Source organism: Octodon degus, unplaced genomic scaffold, assembly GCF_000260255.1.
Source record: "Octodon degus isolate 3935 unplaced genomic scaffold, OctDeg1.0 scaffold00272, whole genome shotgun sequence".
In the NCBI taxonomy this organism is placed as follows: Eukaryota; Metazoa; Chordata; class Mammalia; order Rodentia; family Octodontidae; genus Octodon; species Octodon degus.
The window spans coordinates 1,649,730-1,674,490 of NW_004524848.1; the positions used below are offsets into that span (position 1 = coordinate 1,649,730).

The 24,761-nt window shown below is 37.3% G+C and overlaps 1 protein-coding gene across 2 annotated transcripts; it reads left to right on the forward strand.

Annotated features, from left to right (window-relative positions):
- The first annotated feature begins 6,043 nt into the window (after positions 1–6,043).
- Ppm1k (protein phosphatase, Mg2+/Mn2+ dependent 1K) lies at positions 6,044–23,752 on the forward strand. 2 transcript variants are annotated; one of them, XM_023706825.1, is made up of 7 exons: positions 6,044–6,557; positions 8,209–8,309; positions 9,351–9,386; positions 15,376–15,541; positions 15,993–16,137; positions 17,029–17,163; positions 19,682–23,752. In XM_023706825.1, the coding sequence occupies exons 1-7, from the start codon at positions 6,118–6,120 to the stop codon at positions 19,811–19,813; spliced, it is 1,155 nt and encodes a 384-aa protein (XP_023562593.1). In that variant the 5' UTR covers positions 6,044–6,117; the 3' UTR covers positions 19,814–23,752. The 2 variants fall into 2 exon arrangements, with proteins under 2 accessions (XP_023562593.1, XP_004646637.1); XM_004646580.2 differs by lacking the exon at positions 9,351–9,386.
- The last annotated feature ends 1,009 nt before the right edge of the window (positions 23,753–24,761 follow it).

Consider the following 24,761-nt stretch of genomic DNA (forward strand, 5'->3'; position numbering starts at 1 on the left):
TGTATTAAGCGCCTCTGGCCTTTCAGATTTTCTGCAAAGGAGCACACAAGGCCTTGTTGGTCCTTTGCACCTTTTGTCAGGGCAGAGGAAATAGGTTGTTGAGCAGTTTCAGAACGAGCGCGACAGACGAGAATGCTCTTGAAAACAGTCACGATTAATGGTGTGCAGGAAGGAACGAAATGCTTGCAACAGTGACTGTTGAAGTGTACAGAAATTCCGCAGACCTGGCACTCTAATAAAGTACCCTAGTTATAATTTTGGAATCCTGAGTTCTTGTTAATAATTTTATTTTTTCTTGCAGCTTTAGTCACTTTCTGTTGATCTTACAGGCACCTCCCTTTCGGTGGAATCTTAGATTAAAAAAAGGAAGAGGAGGGTGTGTGCTGGTGATGTAATATAGAATGAAAGGAAAATTCTTGTTAGATACAGAGTTACAGGCTTGGAATGTGGTCTGTGGTTTGTGTTCATAGTTTTTAAAAGATAGCTATAGAATCAGAATAGTAAGTACTTCTCGCTGCTCCGATATTCTTTTCTCGATTCACAAGAAACCTACATTCACATCAAATCTAAGAGGAATCCTCCCCCCCCCCCAGACTAGCACATTTTCTTCCCTTTTGGCAGTGTACTTACTGATAAAGAAGGCTTTTGGGTCCTAAAGTCTATGTTATTTTAGTTTATTGGGGTAAGCTGCTGCCCCTCCTCCAAGGTCATTAAAAAAACCCTTGATTGAAGAATATTAAACATTATCCATGTAATACCATTTTCCAGTGCCACTTTATAATAGACAGGTATGAATAGTTCTTAATTTTTTTTTTTTCCTGGAAGGTTAAAGTCTAAGCAAAGATCAGTAATACTGATCTTTACAATTCCTGAATGATTTTGTTATATTATACTTAAACTGCCCTTCTGACCTGGCTTCCATGCTCAAGAACAGTTTATCTCAAATGCCAGTGCCAAATCCTGCCAGAGGCAGTGCTTCCCTTTCCCCAAAAATGAAACAGGCAGCTCTAAGGTGGTGTACCCCTGAGGGATTACCAAGGGCCAAGTAACACAAAAAGTAGCAAAATTGGCATGGGGTTTTGTAGTTGTGTGTGTCACTTTTCTTCACTCCCATCTCCTTTTAGTTGTAGACCAAGATTCTGCATCTGCGAAGCCCAGCACACGCCACACAAACATGTATCAAGACAGATGTACTTTTTACCCTACTTGATGGTTTTGGCTTAAGATTTGCTCTTGGGATATGGTTTTTCACAGATGCTTTCATGTAGAATCTCACTGTCCAGTTAGATTTTTATTTTTTATTTTTTTAAGAGACAGGATTGTTTACCTAGGGGCTAGTCTTGTTCTCTAGTCACAATTCTTTTATTTTTAAATCTTGAGTTCACTTTGTAGCCTAGGCTGGTCTCGAACTTGCAATGATCCTCCAGCCGAAGCTTCCCAAGTGCTGGCATTACAGGCGTGTGCCACCATACCCAGCCCTTCTAGTTACAATTCTGTTTCTCCCCCCCAACCCCCCAACTGGGGATTGAACTCAGGCCCTTGCGCTTGCCAGGGAAGCGCTTATTCCACTGAGCCATCTCCCCAGCCCCCTTCTAGTTACAATTCTGGGTCAGATTTAAGATATCAGATCGAGGAGGAAGGTGGGGAAGCCTTAGTCAAACTAAGATAGAAATGTGAAAGAGGGAAATATTTTCAGGCAATTATTTATTGACAATAGAATATATAAGGTATTGTGTGTATATACACACATTTCACATTTTTAAAAATTCATGCAGTTTACATAAAGTAAATTGTGAATCATGTACTTTTAAAATTTTTATTTATTTTTATTTTTTGTATTTTAGGGAAGGGTTTACAGGGTATTCAGGGTCTCACTACTAGATTGGATTTGTAGTGATCTACCTGTTTACTGGCTCCCAAGAGCTGGGATTACAGGCACGCAACACCATGCCCAGTCTCATTTGCTGTTATCAGTGTGTCCCGGGGGTGGGACTGGTACTGAACCCCTGGTCCCTGTGCCTGCTTGCAGGTACTTTACTCTGCTGAGCTATTTGGCTGGCCGTACTTTTTTTTTAAGGGAAGATATTTTGGATTGAACCCAGGGCCTGGTGCATGCTAAGCAGGTATTCTACCACAGAGTCTTCCCCTACCCCTTTCAAAATTTTTTATTTTGAAATGGTGTCATCCTAAGTTTCCAGGGCTGACCTTGACCTGGTGATCCTAGAGCCTCATCCTCCAGGAAAGTGCAGTTATGGCTGTGTACCAGCTATTGTTTTAATTAGGAAATAAAAAGAAATTTGGAAATAATTTAATCTAAGTAGACAATTATCTGTTTTTTTCTTTGTGTATATGACCATTAACATACTTTAGATTGATTATGTAATGTATTATGAAGCCAGGGTTGCAGCTATTTATCTTTACTTTCTTGCTTAGCATTATCTTTAAAGTTTACTTTTGCTAGTGTAATGTGACATGTGGGTGCATTCTCATGCTTTCTATTGTCTTTTGCTCTGACACACTTTCACATAATGCAGAGGATTTTCAAGCGGAGTTATTTTTGTCTTTTTTTTTTTTTTTGCTCCAAAGGCCTTCAGGGCAGGTTTGGCTGGCTTGAGTTCTGGGGATCAACCACAGCAACCTGAGCCTGACTGCTTTGTTGAAGCAGCCACTTAAAGAACTGAGCTAAGGGACAGGCCCCCCTGTCTTCTGATTCTTTTGGATGATTTAGCTTCCAAAGTTTGAATATGATTGTTAAAATGGTTTCTAAAAGTAAGTTAGCCTTGATTCCCCATGAAAAGATTGCCATAGTTCTCCCTGGCCTATTCCAAAAGATTGCTGAGTAACTGTGTTTCTTAGTTGGTAAATGATAAATTTATCCCAGTTCATAGTTGCTGAATGAAGAGAATTCTTAGGTATTTGTCAGTGTGTGCTCCATACTCCGTTATGGAAAGCACTGATTTATTTTATGTATTTTTTTTTAAAGGAAATTTTTTATTTCAGTACTGAGAAGTCCAGTCATGGAATGCCTGGATGTATTTCCTCACTGTTGAAACTCAAGCACCGATTTTTAAAAAAGCATTTTGAACTGAGAACGGTGGTACATATCTAGAAACCCAGTAGTCTGGAAGACGGAGGCAGGAGGATTACAAGTTCAAGACCAGCCTGTGCAATTAAGTGACTTAATGATATATTACCTCAAAATTAAAAAAATAGAAAAGGGCTGGTGATACAGTTCAACGTGTACTGGGTTCATTACTTAGTACAAAAACAAACAGACAAACAAAAAAAAAATGGGGAGGTTGTTATTTTTCACATCTCAAATCTGCCTCTTGCCTATGGTTCAGTGCACAGTCATTTCCATGAACATCTAGAAATTGAGGCAGTTTGTGATGTCAGTTTTAAAGTTTGAAGCTGTGGAAGAAACATTTCTTGATGTATAGGGTTTTTGGTTTCTTTATTCTCGTCTTTTTCTGGTTGGGGGTGGGTATTGAACTTAAGACCTTGTACAAGCTAAGCCTGGGTCTGCTACCACGTTATGCTCCCAGCCTCTGTGTAGGTTTAAAGCTGTTAGTTAGCTTGGAAACACAAGATATGTTTCACTGGTTTCCTAAGGAATTTGGAAGGGAGTAGTATAATTTCATTTTATTGCAGATGGAGAAGATGAAACGCCTAAAAGAAAGTCTCCTGCTGTCCTTAAATGATTCGGTGTCGACCTAGCTTTGCAGTGTTGGTAAATCAGCTGCATATCTGACTCAAAGTTAACCTCTGACAGTAATGTACTTTCAAGTAGATGTTTTTTCTATAGCTACTCTGTGACTTCCTGAGATGATTATACAAGAAATATGTAAAAATGAGGCCAAGTTGATGATTGGTTTCAGTTTACATAGGCTTTAAGAAACTGGAACCAATGTGCCTTTTATTGTATTCTTAAATAATGTTTCCAGTTACTGTATGTTCTCTGCTGAGAATGCAGTTGAATTTTATCATTTTAAAAATTTGGGAAGATTAAGTAAGAAGAAAAAAGGACAAGGATATCCTAGAAGAACTGCAGAAAAATCTTAACATTCATTTGATTAGAATTTTATAACTATTCTTCAAAGTAGGTATAGGACAGCCAAGTAGTCCACAGCTATTAAATATGGCATGTGTGTCTTCACACCGAAGCCAAAAAACAGTACTTCACTGGACTTTGGTGCATTTTTCTTGTGTGCTTTTTAATACATATTTTTAACTATCAAGTTTTTTCTATATTGTATAAAGAAGCTTTGGAATTTTTTTCCATTAATAATTAGTACTTTTACTGCTTATTAGATTGTATGACAGTTTGAAATTTCTCCGTGAGTTGTCACCTAGATTGTTACTGCTGCTGAATAAAATGTGAGCCCTGGATTACTGTTTTCTGTTACATTAACAAAGTATGTGAAGCTGAGCAACTTCATAAAGAAAAAGCTCAAGGAAATGGCGCTGGCACCAACTCTGGTGAGGACCCCGTGGCGGAGGGCATTACCATGGCAGGAGTATTTGCTGAGAGGGAGAGATCACATGGCCAGAGGATCATACGCCCAAGAATGATATGGGGGCCAGCTCAGCCATTTCTAACAGTGCTAGAAGCCCCTGGAGAGTCAGTCACAGCTGTGATGAATCTGATGTCAGCTGGCCATGGCAGCAGCTCAAGAAGAACGGGGCTTGGCAGGTGTGAGAGCTCCCCCTTCATCTGCGTTTTGTCCTGTGAGGCACCCAGCCCGTTGGGTGATGCCTCCTACGTTTAGGGCAGATCTTGGGCCTTCCGTTCATTGATCCACATGCCAGTCTTCTCAGCAAACACCCTCATAGGCACACCCAGAGTTGTGTCACCATTTTCTAGGCATCTCTCAGTCCAGTCAAATTGACAACTTTGATTAGCCATCACAATACAAAAGGAAGTCCTCTGGAATCTCATCAGTTCTTCTGACTGTTTTATGCTCTATACTCAGGTGCTCTGATTTCCAAAAATTCACTTGAGTGTGAATACTTGAAACCTATAATGTTCACATAGATGCACTCGAGCTGGTCAGGGTGTGTGTGTGTGTGTGTGTGTGTGTGTGTGTTTATGTCTTTGTGCCTTTTGGCTGAGATTTTTTTCAAGATCATTTTGCTTATAGTGAATTCATTTGAGAATAATGTAACAACCACATATCCTCTACCAGCATTATGAAATCTTAACATTATGCTATCCTTCCAGTTAATTTTTAACTCACACCCTAAAAATAAGGCTGGAAATATATGTGGCTTAATGGTAAAGTGTTTGCCTAGCGCTCATGACACTCTGGATTTGGTCCCCAGCATTGCAAAATGAATAACTAATAAATCAATTTTAAAAAGAAAGAGTGATTACTATGGGAATAAGTTTCTACTTAGAAAAATTGATATTGGAAAATCCCAGAGAGACAGTCCTTCCTGTACGAATTTCCCCTGGTAATACCCTGCAATGTCAAGACAGGCTTTGTTTGCACTTATGTAGGTGTGCAGAGTAATAGTTTCAAGGAAAACTATATAAGTTTTCAAGGAAATAGTTTCAAGGAAATTATATAAGCCTCAGGCTTTCATATGCAATCTAATTACTTAGTTTTTTCTCTTATTTTTCTTTCTTAAGAGCTGTCATTGTTATTTTTAATATTTACACTTTTCTCTGGAGCAGTAGAATTAAAGAAGGAAAAAAAGTTAATTGCATTTTTATTCCTTCTACCCCAAAGTGTAGCCTGTCAGCTTTATTATCACCAGTGAGCTGCTTAGAAAGGGAGAATCTCTGAGGAGATTACTCTGCCTCATATCAACTGAATGACAATAAATAAGCACTAAATAAAAGTTGCTAGGGCTGGGGATATGGCTCACTGGTAGAGTTTTTGCCTTGCATGCACAATGCCCTAGGTTCAATCCCCAGCACCAGAAAAACTGTTGAATTTTATCCAGACCCTAGAGTGATTACAAGTTGAAGCTTTGCAATTTCTAATAATATGCTAATTATATTCAAAATTATTGACTGTCCCTTTCTCTCCTCAGTTGTATCATTTCTTGTGAAGACATTCCGTGATTGTTCACTGACCTGTCCCTCATTACTGAAGCCTTGGGAGAGGAGTTATGTCAACTGCAGCCTTGATTACTCTGGTTAGAAGTACTGGGAACCAGGTGAGAAGGAGAGTACTTCTGAGCTCTCGCCTGCTGCAGGACGACAGGCGCTTCATTCCCACGTGTCACAGCTCCACCTCAGAGTCCAGGTGTTCTCGGTTTGACCCTGACGGTAGTGGGCGTCCAGCCACCTGGGACAATTTTGGGATTTGGGATAACCGCATTGATGAGCCAATTCTGCTGCCACCCAGCATTAAATACGGCAAGCCAATTCCCAAAATCAGCCTGGAAAATGTGGGCTGCGCCTCCCATATTGGCAAACGCAAAGAGAATGAAGATCGGTTTGACTTTGCTCAGCTGACAGAGGAGGTCCTGTACTTTGCAGTGTACGATGGCCATGGGGGCCCTGCAGCTGCAGATTTCTGTCATACTCATATGAAGAAATGTATTACGTACGTACAATCACTTTTGATTTGACAATACATGGTGTGAATAGCTTTGAGAATTGGTTGAAAAATCTTTGGACAGTGGCATTAGTGTGAAGAAAATGCCTTTAATATGGGCATTTTGAGGCCCTTTAAAATGTTTTTACTCCCAGTATTATTATGTTTTGAGAATCACTGTTGCTAAAATTAATGGGAGGGGAGCCTATCATAGAGTTGTGACCTTGTATTATTTGTCATCTTCAATGTGCATAGTTGGCTATACTGTTCATTAGTTGATTTATGCATAATTTCTCTCGGTCTATATAAAATAACTCAGTAGTATAATTCTTTTTCTTTTTCTTTTTTCTTTTTTCAGTACTGGGGATTGAACCCAGAGCCTTCATACTGAACTACTTCCCTAGACTTTTAAAAACTTTTTGTTTTGAGACAAGGTCTCGGTAAGTTACTGAGTCCTGGACTTAGACCTGTGATTCCCCATCTCAGGCTCCTTCAATGCTGGGATTACAAGCACGTAGCACCTTGCACAGTTCAATGGTTTAATATACTGTGAAGAAACTCTTGATCTCACAGGGCTGTAGTGGTGAGAATTAATTCTTTAACAATAGGCATTTGAAGTTGGGTGTGTTGTCACATGTCTGCAGTCCCAGCATTCTGGTCCACTGAGACAGGAGGATCAAAAGTTTTAGTCCAGCCTTGGAAATTTACCAAACCTCTCTCAAAATAAAATATAAAAAGGGGCTGGGGGTGGGGGTGGTCCAACATGCCTATAATCTCAGCATTTGGGAGATTAAGGTGGAAGGATCGTTGTAAATCCTAGGTTAGCCTGGGATATATAAGTGAATTTGCCAGCCAGCACTACATTATAAGACCCCACTTAGGGGTCGGGGAAATGGCTCAGTGGAATAACCACTTCCCTGGCAAGCGCAAGGACTAGAGTTCAATCCCCGGTTCTGCCAAAAAAAAAAGACCCCACCTTAAAAAAAAAATAAATCAAAGAGGGGGTGGGGGACAAGCTTATGGAAAGTCGTTGTGTTCAATGTCCAGTACCTCAAAAAAAAAATTTTGACTGATGGAATTGATTGATTGATGCTAGGCTAGTAGTTTACTACTGGACTACATTACCAGGCAGACTTTGATTTTTGTGCCATTAAAAGTTTATTACATGCATAAAGCTGTGAACTCTGTCCTAATACCAAAAACAAATGGGCAAAAACAAATAAATAAATTTTAAGAAGTCTGGGATGGCCAAATTGCTCAGCAGATTAAAGTGTCTGCAAGCAGGCACAGGGACAGCGGGTTCGATTCCCTGGCCTGCAGTGCCAGCTCTGCCCTCAGGGCATGCTGAGACTGCTGTTGAGACTGGGCATGGTGGTGCACACCTGTAATCCCAGTTCTTGGGAGGCTGTAAACAGGCGGATCTCAGTGGAATAAGTTCTGCCCTGGCAAGCACAATGGCCTGAGTTCAATCCCTGGTTTTGCCAAAAAAACCAGGCGGATCACTATGAGTCCAATCTAGTAGTGAGACCCTAAACACCCTGTAGACCCTTCCCCCCCACAAAAAAAGTCTGTTGTGTGAAATATGGCTGTATAGAGTGATCAAGAAGAGAGATATCTATGGTAAAATGATTGTTTTGGGCTCTCTTTCCTCTCTACAAAGGGATTTGCTTCCTAAGGAGAAAAACTTGGAAACTGTGTTGACCATGGCTTTTCTAGAAATAGATAAAGCCTTTGCAAGTCATGCCCACCTGTCTGCTGATGGTATGTAAAGCAATCACATTTCTCAAGGTCTTGGGGAGATGAGGGTAAACAGGAAGCAACCTAGCTATGAGGGGAGGTTATTAATGTATGTTTATTATAAGGGAGCTTATATAGAGATGATTTTATCTATGCTGTTTGGAACACAAACAAATGTCAGTACCTCACTTTAACATAAGAATTTTCCAGAAAGGGAACCTCCTAATGTTCTGCTATTAGATTTTTTTTAACTTTAAGAAGACTTTAAAATGTTTTAATCTGTTTGATCTCTTGCTTTATGAATAAGATATCCATGCCCTGAGAATATTTTTCCAGATGAATCTGATAAGCAAGTACTAAAATACTTGGAGAATTTCATCTACCAGTGAGGATGGTAATTGTTCCAACAAGAAAATCACTAACAATTCTTAATAGGGAGGAAATTGCTCATATGCATTAGTTTGCAATGGGAAGCCATTTTCCTTTTACTTTTTAAAGCTCCGTCTTGCATCTTTTCTGTGTTAACTGGTGATTACTTTTATTTTTGCTAAATCTAGAGCCTGCCAGCTGAATTTAAAAAGGTGTGTGTGTACATTTTGAAAATAAAATGTTTCTGGTTTTAATTAGATCTATCCAAACCATTTCAGGAAAATTGAGCCAATGTTTTCTAGTTAGCTGGCCAAAATCTTTTGCTTATAATGTTAATTCTGAAAAATTTAAGCAGCAGCCATAGATTCTATGCCCCAAAACTAATTTGAAAGTGAGTCATGAAATAATATGCATTTATTTCATCCTTTTCTTTTAAAAATGTATACCACAGAAATGATCACTTTCACGTTTTTCAGTTGGCATGTACAGGGATAGAAATTCTCTCCATTTCACAGGTAGGAGCTGAAACGCACACAGAAAGGTCAGTTCACTTTAGGGCTGGAGCTTCACTGGGGCCCAGTGCAGCCTTTCTCACATGAGTATTTAATGATGAGGAAAAGAGAAGGTAACTCTGGGATGGCTCTGATCACCATAATGAAAGATATTTCTTTTTTTTCTTTCCTTTTCTTTTGGCAGAACCAGGGATTGAACTCAGACCCTTGCACTTGCCAGGCACGTGCTTATTCCACTGAGCCACCTTCCCGGCTCAGTATTTCCTGTCTTTTCTCTCCTCTCCTCTCCTCCTGTCCCCTCTCTTCTCCTCCCCTCCCCTCCCCTTCCTTCCTTACTTCTCTCCCTCTCCCTCTCCCTCACCCTCTCCCTCTCCCTCTCCCTCTCTCTCTCTCTCTCTCTGTCTCTCTCTCTCGGTACCAGCCTTCCAAATTTGAGCATGCTACAAAAGCATTGTACCACTAACCTATACCCCGGCCTTTTCCTGCTCTTTTTTGAGAACCTTACCATCATACTCCTCAGAAAAGCCTTCTCATCTGTTCTCCCTTTGTTCTATTTTAGTTTTTACATTATTTATGCTTCTTGTCTTCTCTCTTTCATTCCACTGAACAGCCTCTAATAAGATAGGCGGTGAGAGAGGGTGAAGATTTTGCATTAGATTGAGAGCTTTTGCTCCAAATGGGTACAACACATGTGGAAGAGAAAATAAATTTGTTTTATTTTATAACTCAGTTTTGGTATGCTCTTAGTTTACCCATTCTCAGGTTGGCTGTGCGTCTCACTGCATCACACACCACGTTGTTTATGGGCAACAGTGTTGTGCTGGCGGTGCGTGTCAGCTGTCCCACAAACAGCTGCCGCTTGCAAGGCAAGGGCTGAGAAGGGAATGGCTGGGAAGCTTGGTGTAAGGCTCTCAGCCAGGCACATTAATCTTTCATGGGTGCAGTCAGCCTCGATGAAAAGGATCCAATTAGTGCTGATGCTTAGGATCATCAGTATTAGATTTGGTTTAAAATTTGAAAAGACTTCTTTCATTTATTAAGTAATAAATTATAATTCAAGGGAATTTTGAACTTAGAGTATTTATTTAACTTGTGTACTTTAAAAAGAAATTTTGTATAGATTACTTTCTTCACATAGCCAAACAGGTGTGCAGGGAATTTGATCATAAACTGTAATTCATTCCTACTAATGAAATAAAAATATATTGTTTAGTTTAGTTCCTCTGTCATATGCTTTAAGGTATTGATCTTAGAACTTTCATAAAGATCTTTTAAGTTGCTTTTTATTTAATAGCTATTTGTTTGAAATTATAATAGACCAAGATAGAATAATGCTTAGTATGCGAATAAGAATATAGCATTGTCATTAAATATTATTATATATATTCTTAAAATTCATTAGTCTGCATTTTTAAAAATTAGTGTTTTGAGAACATTAAAAAATTTCATTATTAATAAATTGCCCAATCTTTCTTTTTTTTCTTTTTTGCATTACCAGGGATTGAACTCAGGACCCTGTGCTTGCCAGGCAAGCACTTATTCTACTGAGCAATTTCCCTAGTCCCCAATCTTTCAAAGATGGCAAAATTATCTTCTGGTATTGGATCCTATTTTATCAAGTATATTAAAGTCACTAAATGTAAAATGCTATATTTTAACTTTTTAATTTTTGGACAGAAACCCCTGAAACCGGGTCTGGAGAGATAGCTCAGTGGTCTAAAGTGGCTGGTTAGGCAAGCTTTGGCAGGTGCAGGGGACTGCGGTTCAATCCCTGGCATCACATGCTGTGCCAGCCCCACTCTCAAGGAGGACTGAGCTGGCCAAAACAAAACAAAACAAAACAAAACCCCTCAAACCTATGTCATTATAGATTTCAAGGTTATTTAAATTGAAAAAAAATTGAAGTTTTTAATAAGAACTAAAGCAGTATCAGTATTATAAGAGTGGATAGTATTCCTTTTTAGCATATATATATATATCCATCCATCCAATACTAGCCTGGAAAAATCCTGTGGTTCCATAATTTTCCCTGTCTACTTCCTTTCAACTTTTCTTTTGGCATTAGGCCCATTTTCACAACTGACCTTTCTGGTCAGGTCAAGGACTCGGGCTTGCTATTTTATTTTTTTAAGTACTGAGCCTTTCAAAGCGCTCGCCACTGAGCCACTGATCCCAGCCCTTTCCTGTTGCCATCTTTGAACTTTTTAGCATTCAATTTGTGATAGGAACATACGCTCTGAGAGCAGCCCGCCGGATGGATGGATCAGGAGGCGGAACCTTGCTCTGACAGAGCGAGAGACATGAACAGAGGCACAGCTTTCTCAGTGGAACACTGCTGCTCTTCGTATTATGATTTATGTATAGAAAAAGTTAAACTAAAAAGTAGCTAGGGTGTGTGGTCCTGGAGACTGAGCCGGGGCATTTAAACACATGATCACCAAGGTACAGCCCAGCCCATACAACTTTTTTTTTTCTTTCAGTACTGGGGATTGAACCCAGGTTTTGCTCATTGAATTACATCCCATAAATAATTTTATTTATTTCTTTATGTATGTATTTATTTATTTCTGAGGCAGGGTCTAAGTTGTCTAGGCTGGGCTCTAACTTGCTGCCCTCTTGCCTCAGACCCCAGAGTGGTGTGACTACGGACCTGTGCCCCCACCCCCAGTCCCTGTTGCAACATTTTCAAGTACCCCTTACTTACTAAAGGCATCACCAAACTGAAAAAAATGTAGGGGTGACATCAAAGAGAAGTTCTTATTGTGCTCTTACTGCTTCGGTTCATTCATTACTTTGGTTTCGGTGTTTATGAAGTCATGCATGTTTAGAACATCCATTTTTTAATAATTATGGAGATGTTCAGCCTCTAATACTGTTTATAGTACACAAATAAATAGTTATCTGGCTTGTTATATTTTGAAAAGTATAGTTTTACCTTTAGGTTGCTGTTCAAAATTGTAATCATTTTTCTTCTGTTGTGTTGACCTGCAACACTGGGGAAAAGAGAGAGCTGCAGAAATACTTATCTTATGAATTCTATCAATTATAAACATGTTAGGCTCAAGAGCCTTGGTAGCCTTTATTTAAATGAGTTGAAATTAATCATTCTACTGAAACATTGTTTCTAAATCCCCGCATTGTACACCATTAACAAGTGTTAAGCCTGTGTTTGGCACAGGAGTGGCTTTGATTCCTCCCTGGGAAAAGGGAGGATATATAAATGCCAGTAATTTGGTGGTATACTGTAGTTCACATCCTCTGTGTACTGCCTGTCTGATACAGATCATGTAGTGCTGACCCAAGGGATATATTGTTTTGTTATTGGGACAACTTTGATGTTGCTACCAAACAAATTTACAGTGCATTTTTCTAACTCAGTAATTATGCATATTTACTGTATACAAGACCAACTATGTAAAAGTGAGAGTAAGAGTGAGCGAGAGCAAGAGTGAGAGAGAGACAGAGGCAGAGAGAGAGAGAGAGAGAGAGAGAGAGAGAGAGAGAGAGAGAGAGAGAATGCATGTGCACAGATGTACATATGTTGCCATTGTTATTTTGGTACAGATTCATTTGCCTATAGTTTCTTCCTACATGGGAAGACTAAGAAAAAAATTAGTGATATGTGATTTTGAAAAAGACTCATCTATAAAATAATAGCAACTTGAGCAACCTGAGTTTTCAAGTCATTAATTTGGCACTCCTGGAATATGATATAATTTGTTAGTGAAATTTTCACCAAAATAAAAACCCTTCCCCTTTTTTGCAGCTCTTTCTCTGCCCTCCCCTGTGTTGCAGGTTTGTAATGTTTGAATAAAATTCCTGGGTGAATTTCCTATTTGCCTCTGTGCGTGTTATTTGTGGCAGAGAACTGTACGTGGTCACCAGCTCTAGACCTGGAGCCCGTGGACACTATTTGCTGGGCTTCAGTGGAAAGAGGGATCTGCTTAATTTTGTCTCAGGTGAAGGAGTCCAGCACTTCCTAGCCTGGACTACTGGAAGGTTCCCACATCCTCTTTGTCCCATTAGTTGAGATGACTTGCAGTAGATTGCCCAGTGAGTGTTAAGAACTTATTGAAAGATGTCTTAGTTTTATAGTTTTCTTATTAGCCCAGAAAAGTGAGAATTTTTTGCTTCTATGTTAAATGTTAAATGAAAATAAATGTTGATTTACTATTTATATTCTTAGATGCTTAGCAAATCAGAATCCAACAGTTAGTTTTGAAACTTTTCCCTAACTCTGGGATTTTGGAACTGTGGAGGTGAGTGGATAAAAACTCAAATTCTTTTAAGTTCCTAAATTGGAGAGCTGCAAATTATAGACCTAAACCACTAAACTTTCATTTATTAAATATTCAGTCTTGTCATAGTCAATTAAAGGTGACTTTTTAAAAAGCTGTTACAGATAGCCAAAAGGGAAAAAATACATAATTCCCTGGACAGGTAACATCTGAATAAATCCCTGTGTTCTTTTGCCTGTCTATTTAAATTCTTTGAAAATTAGGTTGGTTTAAATAATATTCTATTGCATGTAAAAATTCCATCCTTGTGTAGTGTCTAATCTCAAGATAAAAGTTAACTTTTGCAACATAAACATCATTGGTATATACTTTCTAACAGTCATGAATTTGACACAACAGTTCCAAAATCAACAGATAAGTGGGAAGATAGTACAGCTATATTTACTGGTTATTCTCAGTAAAATAAATTCAGCTTGACTATGAAAGATTTAGTAGAATTTATTCATGTTTTTCTCTTTTACTTTGCTGATTAAAGCAGGCATTTTAATACCCTGACTTGGAAAATCCATTGATATGTATTTATGTATGCATATATAAACTATTTATATATCTCCTTCAAAATATGTTACTGATGAAGCTTTTGAAGTTGTCTTTGTAAAAAAAAATTGTGGAAATATTGAGTCTCAAGCAACAGTACATTTTTCCCTAAATTTACCTTTAAAGTCAAAATCATTCTTAGATGGTCATCTGAATAATGCTTTAATAATTCTTTAAATGCTTTAAAGAATTAACAGTTACTAGAGATAATACCTGCTTTAAATAAGTTATCTTTTCAATTTATCCCACTACTTTGCTTTATTTTTTAGCCCATAATTTTAGTTTCTCACTTTCAGCAAGGCTCAATGCACTTTATTATTTTCAACAAGCAGTTAAGATCTTAGGGCAAATACTGTTAAAATAAATCAAAGAAAAATGCAATTTGATTTGGATGGACTGAATAATGGCAATCTCAAACCCATAACAGTGAATTTTACTTGGTCTCAGTCAGAGAAATTTAATATGTCTGGAATGCTCTGGGCAGGACCACAGAAGTAACAGTTGGCAGCATTGTCCAGCACTTGGACACAGGCTCTCTCTTTGCTCCTTCTGGAGCTAATAGTGTTAACTACACTGAGTTAATGAGAAATGAGAATTTAATTTAATTCTGAGATCCTAGCTATATCTTTGTTTCATGTCTAGCAACTGTAGAAGGAAAGAAAATAAAATCAGTATTGAAGAGCAAATGGTTGAGCCAGGCATGGTGGAACAGGACTTTGTCTTGTACTTGCCAGGCTGAGGCAGGAGTCTGAGGTCAGTTTGGGTTACATAGTAAGCTTAAGCCCAAACTGAGCTATATATCAAGACTCTGTCTCAAAACCACCAAAAAAAAAAAAAAAAAAAAAATGAAAGCAAGCAAGAAAATGGTTGGCCCTCTCTATCTCTTGGCCTATGACATAACTTATTATACTTTGGAACAGGAAAAAACTAATCAGATGATTGTAAAACAGTCAGCTTGTCTGAATGGGTTCAGCAGACCTAAATCATCATGCCATAGTAGCCAGCCTAGTTAAATTTTAATGCTTCAGTTTTGACACCTAATTATATGCAACAGTGTCATCATTATAAGTTCAACCCTGCTATACTTTATATGAATAGAAGCCATTTAAATGCCAGTAATGTGTTGTTTACAAAAGTAAGTTGGCAATCTTTTCTGTTTGCATGGAGCCTTGTTATTATTGAATTAAATAGTTGTTTTTCTGCATGCTGTAATTTATACAACTCATTTGCATTTTATTTGCATAGCTGTAGTTAAATTAGAATGATACATCTCAGCATTAGTTTTATCATGCTTGTGTTTTATTTTGTAATAAAAATTCTATATCCAGTTATTTGACTCTCACTAACTCATACTCTTCTTTATAATATTTGTAGCAACTCTTCTATCCTCTGGGACTACTGCAACAGTAGCCCTGTTGCGAGACGGCATTGAACTGGTTGTAGCCAGTGTTGGGGACAGCCGGGCTCTTTTGTGTAGAAAAGGAAAACCCATGAAACTGACCATTGATCATACTCCGGAAAGAAAAGATGAAAAAGAAAGGTAAGGCCACCATGAATCATGAACCATTCTGTGGGGATGTTTATAGTTCAAGAGGAGATGAAGTATTATTATTTATTTATTCAGTACTGTGGATTGATTCCAGGGCCTCTTACTAAGGTAGATCCCTACTTTTTAACTTTTTATATGGAAATAGGCTCTCATTAAGTTGCTGAAAATGGGCTTCAATTTAGGATCCTCCTGCCTCAGCCTCCTAAGTAACTGAGATTACAGTTGTACACCAACTACCACATCCATCCAAAATGAAGTTTGGCACTTTTTTGTGGTGTTGGGAATCAAGCCTAGGGCTTCATATATGCTAGGCAAGTCCTGTTCCACAGAGCTATATTCCCAGCCAAAATTTTACATTTTCAAGTTGATGTCATGTATAAAATGAACAGAGACTTAGTTTTCTGCAATCATGTCTTTAGACTTTTAACTTTTTCTTGATCAGGATCAAGAAATGTGGTGGCTTCGTGGCTTGGAATAGCGTGGGACAGCCTCATGTGAATGGAAGGCTTGCAATGACAAGAAGTATTGGAGATTTGGACCTGAAAACCAGTGGTGTGATAGCAGAACCTGAAACAAAGAGGATTAAGGTAAGAAAGGACTTGCAAGTCCTCAATGCATGTACAAAGAATGAATAAGCAGGCTTTTTGGAAGATGTAACTGAGCCAAAATTATTTTTCAAAGGGCAGCAATTGATAGAAAGGTAGATAAATTTTCAGATAAAATAAGATACTATTTTCCTGGCCTGCTATGCTATGAAGTCTTTGGTTTTTGTTTCACCCTAGCTGTGGAATTTTGGTAGAGTGGCTCTGTTGCCCTTTCTTTGCTGTACCCGGTCATTTGGTGTCATCCCAGCTTGGAGCTGCCCTTGATTTCCCTTTTCCACCTACCTGAATGACTGCCTACCTCTATTTCCATGGCCTACTGCCTTTCTTACCTTGCATTGTCCCAGGGCACAGCCAGTCTATGATCTGATATTTGCTTCTGTGAAACCCTTAAGGCAACTTACTTACTACATAGCAGCTTTCAATAATGACAGCAAATGTTTGTGCATTAGTTACATGAATGGTTTCTTAGTAGACCTCTCACTTATATTCATTTTATGTTACAAATGCTTATGATACCTGCTATTTGACAGGTTTGGTCCAAAAGAAGTACTACTATCCTCATTTTACAAGGAAAACAGATCTGAAGTATGCAGGGGTCTGAAGCATGCAAAGGCTCATGACTTTAGCGCTGAAAAGTATGCTCACTTGAATGAACAAAATAGAATTTAAACTCTGGTTGCATCATTTGTCTACCCGGCTTTTTCCTTTACAAATAAATGTTTGGCTTATCTTTGGTGGTGGTTGATGCTTCTTGCATTTCTGCTCTTTGCCTACAAACAGATCACTCAGCAAAATACATAAAATCTTCCATTGTCAGGACTATTCTAGGTCAGAGTCGGGTCTGTGTTCAGAAGCATTTGGTTCTGATTGCAGATACAGCATGCTGACGACAGCTTCCTCGTCCTCACCACAGATGGAATTAACTTCATGGTGAACAGTCAAGAGATTTGTGACTTTGTCAATCAGTGCCATGATCCTACTGAAGCGGCTCATGCAGTGACCGAACAGGTGATAATAGCAGAACTTCTGCTAGGATGTCCCCAGGGAGGGAGGAAGGTACAAGACAACCATGGGCACCTGGTCTCCATGCAGCCTAAAGTGGATACTACAAGCTTGAAATTTCTTTGAAATCTTGTGTTGTAGCTTAAACATCACAATGAATTTCACACTTGATTCCATAGTATTTCCAATTAGCAAAGTTTTACATTTGCCCAAGTAGTTAAAACTAAGAGACTGTAGAAATGCCATATTGTTTACTTTTTGATTTTGAAATGATAGTGACATCAATAATCAGTTTTAAAAATAGTAAACTAATATCATTTTGTGTCATATATTATTCTGTTCCCATATATTAACTCAAGTAAGGACCACAATAACCCCGATGTTGGAGCTTTTCCCAGAGGAGGAAATCTGAGGTATAGACCCTATGTTACAGAGCTGGGCTTCAAACCCAGTCAACCAATATCCCCAAGTCCAAGGACTTGATCACTGAATTGGACTGCTCTAAGAAAATATACAACATGGGAAACACTACACCATGTTTAACTTCTAATTATTAAAAATGACGATATGAAAAAGATAGAACCACAGAAAGGTGCATGGATAGGATTATTGTCACTCAGGGATAAAATCTGAAAGCTGTGTAATATCCATTAAAAAACATGTAAAAGTTGCTGTATTGTTCAGTATTCTTTTCTGCTAGACTATAGTTTTAAGTTATAACCATTCCTGGTCATGCTTTAATTCAATAGTTATCTTTGCATTTCAAATATGTACATTTTGATAGGAGGTACAAATTTGGCCCAATTTTTTAAGTATTAATATTTGTAAGTAGAACAGAACATAAAACATTATCTGTTTGGAAACAGAGGGGCAAGCATAATCATGAATAAATTATTCATTTAGATACTATATTGTCTACATTTAACCAATATAACTGGGAGCTTACAAAATTGAGGAAATAGGCCCAATTCCACAGAATTCTTTTTTAATTTCACTTCTCATCTTGTAGATATGTGTTCTAAGTCACAAAGGCTGGGATATTTGTAAAGACTATATAGTATTCTGTCCTATTAGGGTAAAGTGATTCATTTAACAGTTCTCCTAATGAGCAAATTTAGTTTTATGTTTACTCTTCCATATTGTAGAGAACAGGCTAATAAACATTCTTGCATTAATCCATGCATATCTACCTTTATAGCTATATTCTCTTAGGTAAAATTCTTAGAAACAAAATCTGTAGATAGAAGGATACACAGTATTCTAAAGCTTTGAGCAGTATATGTCAAATGGCTCTCCAGGAATAATGAATCAATTGACAGTCTCATGAACGTGTGCAACACTTTGTGTTTTTTCAAATTCTCATAAGGTTTTTTTTTTTTTTTTTTTTTTTGCTAGTGTAGCAGATGGAAAAAACAAAGCTTTTAGTGTTTAGGTATGCATTGTTTTGATTAGTGGAGTTAACAATTAGCAAAGTTTATTAGTCATTGTATTCTTTTTTCTCTTTGCCTATTACTTTATTTTCATTATAAGACCCTCCTCTATATTAAATACAATAGCTCTTTTTTAAAATGTATTTGGTAGAAGATCTATAGGGCCTTACTACACACATTGGACTTGTAGTGATTCTCCTGTTTTCAGCTTCCCAAGCGCTGAGATTACAGGCACGCGCCACCATGCCCAGTCTCCATTGCCATCTCAGCATGCCCTGGGGGCAGGCCTGGCACAACATGCTGGAGATCGAAACTCCCCCCCACCACCTCTGCACTCTGCCTAAGGTGCCACTTTAGTCGCTGAGCTATCTGGCTGGCCCTTACAATAGCTCTTCAATACTATAAGTTTTTTGTCTTTCAATTTGTAAAAATTTTTCACTTATTGAAGCATTTTACAAAAGATACTTTCATTATTCTTTTCCTTTACAGTTTTGGCTTAGGGATGTGAGGTGTTTTGAAATACATTTGATAGTATAATTACAAGCACTTTTACAATACTGACCATGTCACTTGCTATTTGAACTAGTTCTTAAAATGGATGTATATTTTTCTTCCTGTGGGAAATTAGTTTATCCTCACATTTACATTTTATAAGGAACATAATAAGCAATCCTGAAGTAATATCTTTCTGCACATCATTTCCTAGATTTTTAATTTCTTAGGCTAAATTCCTAGAAGCAGAATTGCTGGCAAGAGCTGATAGTTATCCACTCTACTGTGCGTTAGGTTCCACAGTAAGTGCTCTGCATGAATGTTCTTCAGGAGCTGTGTGTCAGCCACAGTGTTTCTCTTATGAAGGTCATTACAGTAGAATGTAGTGACTGTGATCATTTTGGGTCTTCTCTTATTCCATGTGTGATTTGATGATCTTCTGGGACATTGATAACAAGGTGAAAGAATCACAAACCATGGTTAAACAATTGCATTTAGTAATTATATATAAAACCAGCCTGGCTTCCAGGGAATGAATGATTTGTCTTTGTACAGACTCTGAACTTTAATGCTTTTCTCTTTCTTCCTGGCAAACTTTGCAGGCAATTCAGTATGGTACTGAAGATAACAGTACTGCAGTAGTAGTGCCTTTTGGTGCCTGGGGAAAGTACAAGAACTCCGAAATCAATTTCTCATTCAGCAGAAGCTTTGCCTCCAGTGGCCGATGGGCCTGATTGCTGGTCTGGACCTGGAGTTTCTGTGCAACAGTGTTGGCTGAACTCATCAAGAAGTGACAGATCAAAAGGTTCACCTGTGTCAGAGTGGCCCTCTGACTGGCTAGTTCAGTACCCAAGTCAGTGTCAATAAGCATTTATTTACATAGTTGCTTTTAGTAAATACTGTACCCATTCTATTTATTTTCAACCATTCATGCTTAGTATAAACTTATGTGCAATGAAGTTATTGGGAGTTTCTGTGTTGAGGGGGCAAATGACAGTGGTTTTGTTACACTTGGTAAATGTTAAAATTTTTCCCTTTATGTTTTGTTGTTTTTAGTTGTCTGTTTTGTTATTGTGGTGCTGGAGACTGAGCTCAGAGCTTTTCACATGAATTTCTACTTTTTCAGACTTAGAGGCAATTGTGGCTTCCTTTGATCATTTCTGGTTTTTATTCATTTAAACAAGTTCTTCAATTGTTTCTCAATTTTGATAGTTATTCAATATGTGATCTACAAAGGTCTTCCTCCCTTCTTCCAGCCCCCCCGCCCGCCCCTTTTCTTTCTTCTCCTTCTTCCCTTTTGTGAGAAGGCATCTCGTTGTATTGCCCTCACTAGCCCTGAATTCCTGGGCTTGAGCCATCCTTCTGCCTCACCCTCCCAAACAGCTGGGACTAGACAGGGGCTCAGCACTATGCCTTTCTTACAAGTGTTTATAGTTAATGATGTGCTAAGGAGTAAATGTGAGAACTGGGCTTTGCTACCATATTCTGTGTTCTGGACCACTTCCTAGTAAATGTAACCATGCAAAAGAAATTCGTGAAGGTTATAGGCCATCGCTAAGTTGTATAGTTATTTATAGACAGCATAGTTGTGAAAGCACCCTTTTCCCCTTGCTTTTATTTTTCTGTAGTTAAGTATACTTTTAATATAAAAAAAAGAATGTGCATGCTAAGGGTTTTCTGGTCAAAACAATACAAAGTTATGTATTTTGTATAAAATTTCCATTTGTTGTCTCTAATGCTTGTTTACATATAGTATGTTCATATCATTTTTTGTGTAGAGTGAGCAAGTTGGATAATTTGTCAGCAATAATAATACTACATGGGATGATGCTGACATAAATAATTTGAGATTTATGTCCGGTTTTGTACATTCTAAGACTAGTGAGAAATATTATGTCTAAAAGAAATGTTAGAACATTCTGTATCTCGCCTGGCTGTGTAATTTAGGAATATAAGACCATATTTCTTTTTACCTGAATGTAAGTTTGCTTTTCAACTGTGAATCACTAAATGTGCACTTGGAATTATATCTGCAGTTAATTTTTAGACTATGTAAATTTGTTATGTGGGATGTGTATATATGTATATTTTAGAGTAATATAAAATTAAAGGGAACAACCTTGTATAGCTCATTCAGCAGTTAGTTTTAAATTATTGATATATTTATCCCTCAAGATGCTTGACAAACAAGGGACAATTTTCCTACAATGGAGAATTTAGTTATTGGCAGGTAAGGAAATAGATTATGGATGGATATAGGAAACATTTTATGTTGGGTAATATATCTGAATAACCCAGAAACAAACTACATTATTGTGTGATACTTTGAACATGAAATGAAATTTGATAAGAATACTGAATGTTAAGTATGACATGAAATTTTGTTGTAGAAACAAAAGAAAAAGAAACCAAGAAAGAAATATTGATGTATATAACTTCATCTGTCAGTTTTTAGGATTTATTTTTTTTCTTTACATATTATTTAAAGGTTTTTAGAAGAAAGAGGGCCAAGTATCAATATTCGCATCTCACTTCTGACGGGACAGAAGAAACTAAGCCTTGACTTTTCCTACCTGTATTAATTAGGAATTGTCCTTTGAGAAACAGTGCTAGAATAAATATTTCAGATATTTTTTCATGGAAATTAGTGCATAGAGGACAAAATTATAGAAATGAATATACTCTGCTGTTCTCTGAGCAGTGAAGAACCAAAACATAAATTAGCAGAATTGGGAGATTTTCTTGATATTATGAGTCAAGACTTGGAACAGAGACTTTTTATTTTATTATTTTATTTGAGACAGGGTCTCCCTTTGCAGTTCAGGTTGGCCTTGAGCTCACTAGCCCAGGCTGGTCTTGAATTCCCAATGATCCTCCTGCCTCAGCCGCCCAGGTTCTGGGATTGCAGTTATGCGCTATTGTGCCTGGCTCAGAGACATGTTTTTATGTTGAGTAGTAAAGCAGAATTTTGAAACTGACATGCAAAATAAAACCTGTAAGATTTTGCATAAAAATGGCATTGTAAAGATCCAGATTTCACTTTTGTTTTGAATTCTTCACATTATTATTTCTTTCTCTATAAATTTAAAAACTAAAAGAGAGTGATATTGTCAAGTTCAAAGGCCTGAAGGTGATTGTAGAAGGAGGTACATTGCGAAAATTGACAAAGGAATTTTTAAGATCATACCCTTGGGGGCACTGGCTGTTTTACTGGAAAAGTTCTCAAATCTTAAGCCAGTTATCCATAAAATATACTGGGGTTTATATTCTTTGGGCCATGATATTAAAATACATTTTTAAAATATAGATTATTATAATCTCTAAAAGAAAAACATGTATTAGACCTGTAAGGATTGTTACTAGAAATTATGCAAATAGTAAAAAAGGGAACTGTTGTAAATGCAGTTTTTTAGATATAACTGTGAACTTATCATGTGGGTACAGACATGGTGTAAATTAAATAGTACAATACAACAGTTATATTTATGTTTGCCTTTTATCTATATGTAGTACAATATATTGCATATTATCTATTATGTATACAAGTTTTCTGTGTTGCTAGACTATTTGCCAAAATTTGTTTAGTGAAATATCCCTAAATCATTCTGGTATTTTATAAGCATAACTCTTACTACCCCAAGTATTCAAGAATAAATGCAGTCTTGCTCTCCATCTACTGTTTATTAAAGATCTTTGTGTTTCTGAAGTGTTTCAATTTGGTTTTGTGCTAGAAAAAATCCACTTAGAGATGAATTTTGATTCTTTATACTCTGTGATAACAACTTTCTCCAAATTCAACATTCAAAAATAAATTACTTTGAAGAGTCAGTAGTATATAAAGTACAGAAATAATGTTTTTAAAAAGTGAAATCTTTTTAAAAATAATTTTAGCAGAGAATAGACCTATGCTAACTCTTCAATATCAAACCACTAAGTTTCCTTTGTATGCATGGACAGGGGTTTAAGTTCATGGCAACATGACAGTAAGAAAGTGCTTCAAGGTGGGGGTTTATGCGAGTTAAAGTTTTGCATTAAACAGTTAAATACAAGTGTGATTTGTATCTTCCTTTAGTTACTTAATAGTTCCTATATGCCTACTTCTGTGAAGAGGAACGTGAGATTTGGGGTTGGGTTACCATTTATTTCACAAACTCTCTTGAATGGATGAGTTCAGCAGAAAAAAAAAAATATGTCATGTCTTTGCAAGGTGACTCAGCCAAATTGTGATGGCCTTTGTATTGTTTTTGACGTCTTGTGATGAGGCCTGCTGAGCGTCTGGCAACTCCTGTTGATTGTTAGATGGTTGCAGCTGTCTGTTGGTGGATGGCAGGTTCCACCTCTAAGAGTAACTCATCTGCCATTAGAGAACTTAACAGCCTGGTAGGCCCCCAATTAATTTCTACTGAAGGGCTCTGGTGTATTTAATAATTTTAATTTACACTTTACCAAAGTATTACTTGGTGTGTACCATCTCCTACGGCTGATGTAAGTGCGGGTTTGACTATGTTGGAGTAATTGTGAGAAGATCATAATCACATATCTTGGTGTTGAGTGACATTCTAATAAAATGCATGCATGAAATATTTTCTAAAACCCCACTGTCTTTTACATTCATGCTCTCCACAATGTATTATCTATATGATCACATGAATATAATAAAAGAATAAGAGCCATGCATAGTTGGGCATTTCTTTTAGTAGCCAAATTGTGGCTGTTTGTAAATTAATTGAGGAAGCTTTGGGGGTCAAAAGGCTACACTCCCACCTGTTCCAAATCTTTTTGCTTTTATCTAATGCAGATTCATTTCTTGTGTCCATTTCCTAAAACATTTGAAGGAGAACACGTCATGATGATTTCTGTAATACATCTGCAGCTTCACCATTTTATGTGCGATTTCTCCCACTATGGTTTTTCTTTTCCTTCCCCAGTATGTGCCTTTCTTTTCCTCTTGCTGCCTTTATACACCTTTACACACACACACACACACACACACACACACACACACACACACACAGTTTTTTTACTATTCTGGAAGACCGGGAGTCTTCTTCTCATGTCTCTCTCACTCAAACATTGACAGCTATGAACTTGCATAAAAAACAGAAAGACACCTAAATAATAACTATTAAAGTCCTATTTTTTTCTTTTTTTCCAAATTTACCTCTGATATCTACCATTTTAAGGTGTACTACCACTTTTTAAATTTCAAAATTAGGGGCTGGGGGTGCAGCTCAGTGGTAGAGCAATTGCCTTGCATGTGAGAGACTCTGGGTTCAATATTTAGCACTGCAAAAACAATAAAATCAGTAAATGCGTTCATATCATTTTAATTTTGATTTTATTCACATAATAGACCTTTATATGTATGTCATGTACAAGTCATAAAAAGTATTTGTAAGTACTTACAAGTACTTTTTATGAATATGATCTCATCTATTGGGTAATGCCATATTCCATTGTTAGAGCATAGCATTTTTTTTTCTTTTGATAGCAAGTGTGGGTTTATTGTTCTTATTCATTTGTTTTTTGTCTTCTTATTACCTTTTTTTTTTAACAAACATTAACTTTAAAGAGAGTATACTAATAATTGATAGGACATTAGAAGCAGTACTCATTTAGAAGACCAAAATGACACGTATTTCAAGCATGGTTTTAGTATTACACATTTCTGTCCTCAGTATA